Source organism: Orycteropus afer, unplaced genomic scaffold (assembly GCF_000298275.1).
Source record: "Orycteropus afer afer isolate SDZICR_OR568_19922 unplaced genomic scaffold, OryAfe1.0 scaffold00946, whole genome shotgun sequence".
Taxonomy (NCBI): domain Eukaryota; kingdom Metazoa; phylum Chordata; class Mammalia; order Tubulidentata; family Orycteropodidae; genus Orycteropus; species Orycteropus afer.
In genome coordinates this window covers 228,724-233,339 of record NW_006922533.1, presented here as the reverse complement: position 1 = coordinate 233,339, position 4,616 = coordinate 228,724, and the positions used below count along the sequence as shown (strand labels likewise).

General features: G+C 48.7%; 1 protein-coding gene across 1 annotated transcript in view; it reads right to left on the bottom strand.

Annotated features, from left to right (window-relative positions):
* The window catches only part of PPP1R3F (protein phosphatase 1 regulatory subunit 3F), a gene marked incomplete at its 5' end in the record, with an annotated part of 15,317 nt that extends 10,701 nt beyond the window's left edge, over positions 1 to 4,616 (bottom strand). Inside the window, one exon of the mRNA XM_042783348.1 lies at positions 3,775 to 4,616. Within this exon, the coding sequence (XP_042639282.1) occupies positions 3,775 to 4,616 (842 nt within the window). The remainder of the gene's footprint in view (positions 1 to 3,774) is intronic.

The following is a 4,616-nucleotide window of genomic DNA, read 5'->3' as shown; positions in this document are numbered from 1 at the left end:
ACTGCAAGGGGTTCAAGATAAACATTCCTGGTGAAGGAAACAATACTAACAAAGGCCTTGAGGCAGAAAGGAGTAAGGTCCCTTGGTAACAGAAAAACCATGGTGACAGGAGCTCAGAAGGCAGAGAATGTTGACATTAGAAGGAGGTGGAGGCAAGATGGGAGGGGGGCAAGGGAGGGTGCTTGAAGGCCATGGTGAGGCTTTCTTGACCTTTATTTTTAAGAGATATAGGATACTTCCAAAAGGTTTTAAACCAAGGCAGACCAGGAGTGCTCTTCCCCACACTAGCCCTAAGACTTTGGACTCTAGAAGCCTCAGTTTGTTCATCTAGGAAAGAAGGATAAAAACAGTCTATTTCACAGGGAATGTTGGCAGGATTAAATAAGACTTTGCGTGAAAATACTCATCAAAGTGAGTACCTAGCAATGAGCAGAGTCTCTTGTCAGTTTTCTTACAACCAAACCCTCTATACCTGTTCTTCCTAACCAGTCCCACCACATGGCCCTCTGACATCACAGGACTAATCTGCATCCATTTTTCCTGCTTGAACCTAGCACTATGCCCAGAACATAGTAGGCCAATAAATGCTTGTTGATGGGTTATCTCTAAGCCTAAGGATTACCAAAAGCCTGGTTCAGCAACCCAGGAAATACAGCCATTTGGATTTCTGAGATGTGTCCACAGAACTTCTCCTGTGCCCCCAACCTGATACAGCTGTGCCTGGCACATAGTAGGCCTGCAACCAACATTTTCTGAATGGAAAGCCCTCTATGATGGGGCTCCCACAGGTAAAGGATATCCCCTTAGAACCTCCACCATTTCCCAAGAGGGCTGGGTCACAGGGAGCAGCTGTTCAACAATGCTCTAAGTCACCAGCAGCACACAGGTTTTAAAACAACAATAAGTTAAAATGTACTCGCCAAGTAAGCCACCAACCTACAAAGAAAACCTCATCGCTGATCTTGCAATGAGCACCAACCTCCCCTTTGCAAGAGCTGAGATCAAAAGATAAAGAAGCTATCAAAAAACCATCTGCCCACTTAAAATAATATTACAAGTCATGTTAGGAACCACAGACCTGGGGCCAAATACCAAAACAATTGTCTGAACGGGCTGCTTCAATTTCTCCTTAAAACCACCCATGTATTTTAAAAGAAAAACACCCTCTCCACCCACCATGGCCCTGTAAGGTTTTGATTTCTCTGTTCCCTTCCTTTCACACTCTTTAAAATGACCAAACTCTGATACCCAAACTATCACATCTTGCAGACAAGGCTCTCACGACAGCTAGCTGTGATGACAATGTGGGAAAAGTGATAGAAACGAAGACAACTGTAGGGTGCTGGAAATACTCTACATCTTAATCTGGGTGGTGGTTACACAAGGGCATACATACGGAAAAAAAATCCACTGAGCTATACACTTAAGATTAGTATGTTACTGTATGTATACCCTAATGAAACAAAAAGTGAGGGGAAATGAAGGTAAAAGGAAAGCATTACATGCTGGAAACACTAGGCATGAAATCCAAAATCTGCCCTGAATCCTACCAGCCCTTCAAGAGGACCAGTAATAAAAAGTTCCCTAGCATCTTTTACTTGGACCTGTCACTCACTCACTGAGTAACACTAAGCAAGTTGGTTCACCTCTCTGAGCTACATCAGTTTCCCCCTCTATTAAATGGGGATAATTATAGCACTTCTACCACTTAGCACACAAAGCAAAACTCAATGAGAATGGACTTGCAGCTCTCAGCAAGAGATCAGTAAATGCTGGCCACTGTTATCTTCCACAGCTACCACCCTGCTTCAGTTAACTTCCTCATGTTTGCTGTGTCTAATCCTACCAAAGTGACTATCATTCCTTTACACAGATGAGGAAACTGAGGCAAGACCACACAGCTAGTGATGGGCAGAATTTATGTGTGACTCCCTAAACAGTAATACAGTAAAACTTGTGGGAACTGGAACTCAATGGGACTGCCTTACATTTCCATGTCTTGCAAGTTTTCTGCCTTTGACAGGGTGTAGTTGTACCACTTTTCTATTATTATTAGTGAAAAATATTTTAGTTTTCCTTCTCTGACAGGTTTCTGCCTTACACAGGTTCTGGTTTTCAGGTTTCACTGTACTAGCTGATACCTATATGGCACAATGAGCCAGGCTTGGTTTGAGTATTTTTACTTATATCCTATGAGGCAGGGACTATATAATAAGCTATATTTTATAGGCAAGGGCATTGAGGCACAGTGAAATTAAATGACTTGGCCAAGGTCACAAAGCCAGTAAGTGGCAGGACTGGGATTTAAAGCTAATCTGATGCCAGGATCCACACCTTTACCACCTTAAGGAAGTCATGCTGCTTGTAGCCTTGAGACTAAGTCTCAGGTTAAGGTGGGGGCTCACAGGTCAGTAAATACATATTTGCAGCTTGTTCACCTACATGCATATCTGCCCCCCTCCCCAACCCAGAGCTAGACCTTTCTGAACCACTCACAGCCTACAAAGGCCTTGCCAGGACCAAAAGAACAACAGATCCCACAAACCTCTTGCTGTATCCAGCAGCTTCTGGTTAAACATATACAAGGTCCAAACAGCATTTTCTCATTCCCAATCCTCCCAGGAACAGGTGAATATAAGCCTTGCCCACATGTCAGGAAGAGTCTACTTATCCCAAGAACCAGGCTAGACTTCAGTGACCCCAAAAAATATCACGTTAGCTACTGTCCCTGAGAAACTCATAGCTTGATGGAGGAAATCTCAGAGAATCTCGGGATCAGGGCCTCCTGGTGGTGTAACTGGTTCCTTCTCCCAGCCCCTGAATGACCATAGATGGTATATGGCAAAAAGCAAAGGACACAAGCTTCAAGTCCAGGCCCAGATTCTGGTTCTGACTTTGCCTGAGCTACTGCTTCCCTGTGACAGCATGGGCTCTTACCTCCACAGGAGGCCTCAGACTAGAGCATAACAGTATGGAGGGTGCACAGGCTTCAAGGTCAAGTGCAATTACTTCTTCTATCAATCTCTTCACCTCTGGAACTTTTATTTCTTGCTCTGTCAAATGGGGATCAGTCCCTACTCCCCCACTGGCAAGGCCCTTGGTTCACACTACCACACTATAATGTCACGGAATTTCTATTTCAGTCACACTGTCCATCATTCACACCAAGCTCACTCTCACCTCAGGACCTTCACACTTACTGTTTCCTCCGCCTAGGACACCCTTGCCCCCCTGTGTGTATAACTGTTCTTTATCATTCAGGGCTCAGTTACAATGCTACCTGCCCAGAAGAGTCCTCCCTGTTCCCTTTTCTCCAAACTCTCCCCGTCATATTTGTGCATGACTTCTTTTTATCATCCAGGACTCACCTCAAACGCCCTTCTGAACAACCTATCTAAAGCATCAATCACTTCCCAATCTATACCCTTACTCGATTTTACTCTCAGCAGCTAACCTTATCCCTACTTATCTGTTTCCTTGTTGTTTTTTTTAAATTTCTCCTATTGAAGCTTATATGATCCTTGAGGGCAGGGTAGATGTCTGTCTTGTTCAGGGTTTTACAGTGAAATTCAACAAACACTTTTTGAAATGAATGAAACCCCCAAAATTAAAACAGTGCCTAGCACATGTCTGGCCTCCATTACTCTTGTAATAACTGAATGTACCCTCCTCCCAGTCCTGGAAAACAGGCCTGAGGGGTTTCTGAGTGGGGATGCTTGTCCTCCATCTTAGATAGAACCCTTCGTTGGTGGAGGTGGCGCTGGCAGACATTACCTGCGCCTCACCGGCTTCATGCAGCTCTTCAGCTGCCTGGCCTCAGCCTCCATCGGACCCTGGCACTCAGGCTGTGGCTCCAGCTGCTGCTGCTGCTGCTGCTGCTGCTGGGGAAGCCCTTCAGCATCAGTGGGTATGGGTGCGATCCGGAGCAGAACTGTGTAGTTGCGGCCGTGGTTGTTGGCCCAGAAAGTGCCCTCGGGGGTCTCATAGCGCACAACGAAGTCCAAGCGCGCCCCATCACCCGCGCCCTCAGCAAAGGGCAGCTGGAAGGCAAAGCGGTCGGTGCGGCCGCCATCATCGGGCGAGGAGGCTGACACCTGGCCAGGGCCCAGGCCGAGGCCTGGATCCAGGATGGGATCTCCTGCTCCTGTTCCTCCCGCTCCTGCCCCAGGCGGGCTGCGCGGTACGTAGCGCGCTGGGTGGTCACAAAAGGAAGCCCAGCCGTCGTGTGAGGCCCGCACGTGCACCGCCTTCTCGAAGGAGCGGTTCAGCACGCGAACCAACCCGCGCAGCACTGGCGGACGCCCCCCAGGCACCCACACCCCAGCACCCCCAGGGACTGCTCCGGGAGGCGGCAGCAGAGCCTCCAGCTCCACCATAACACGCCCCAAGCGCTCCAGACGGCCCGGCGAGGGCGGCAGCGAAAATGTGGGCACCAGGTAAAACCCCCCGCCAGCGGTGACTGGGCACGGCGGCGAGAGCTTGGGGCAAGCTTCCTCTTCCTCCTCCCCTTCATCCCCATCCTCGCCATCGTCGTCCTCGTCAGCCCCGCCGCCGCCGCCATCTTGCCCAGCTGCCGCCATCTTGCCCGCCCCGGGCCCGCCCCACGGCCGGTAGCA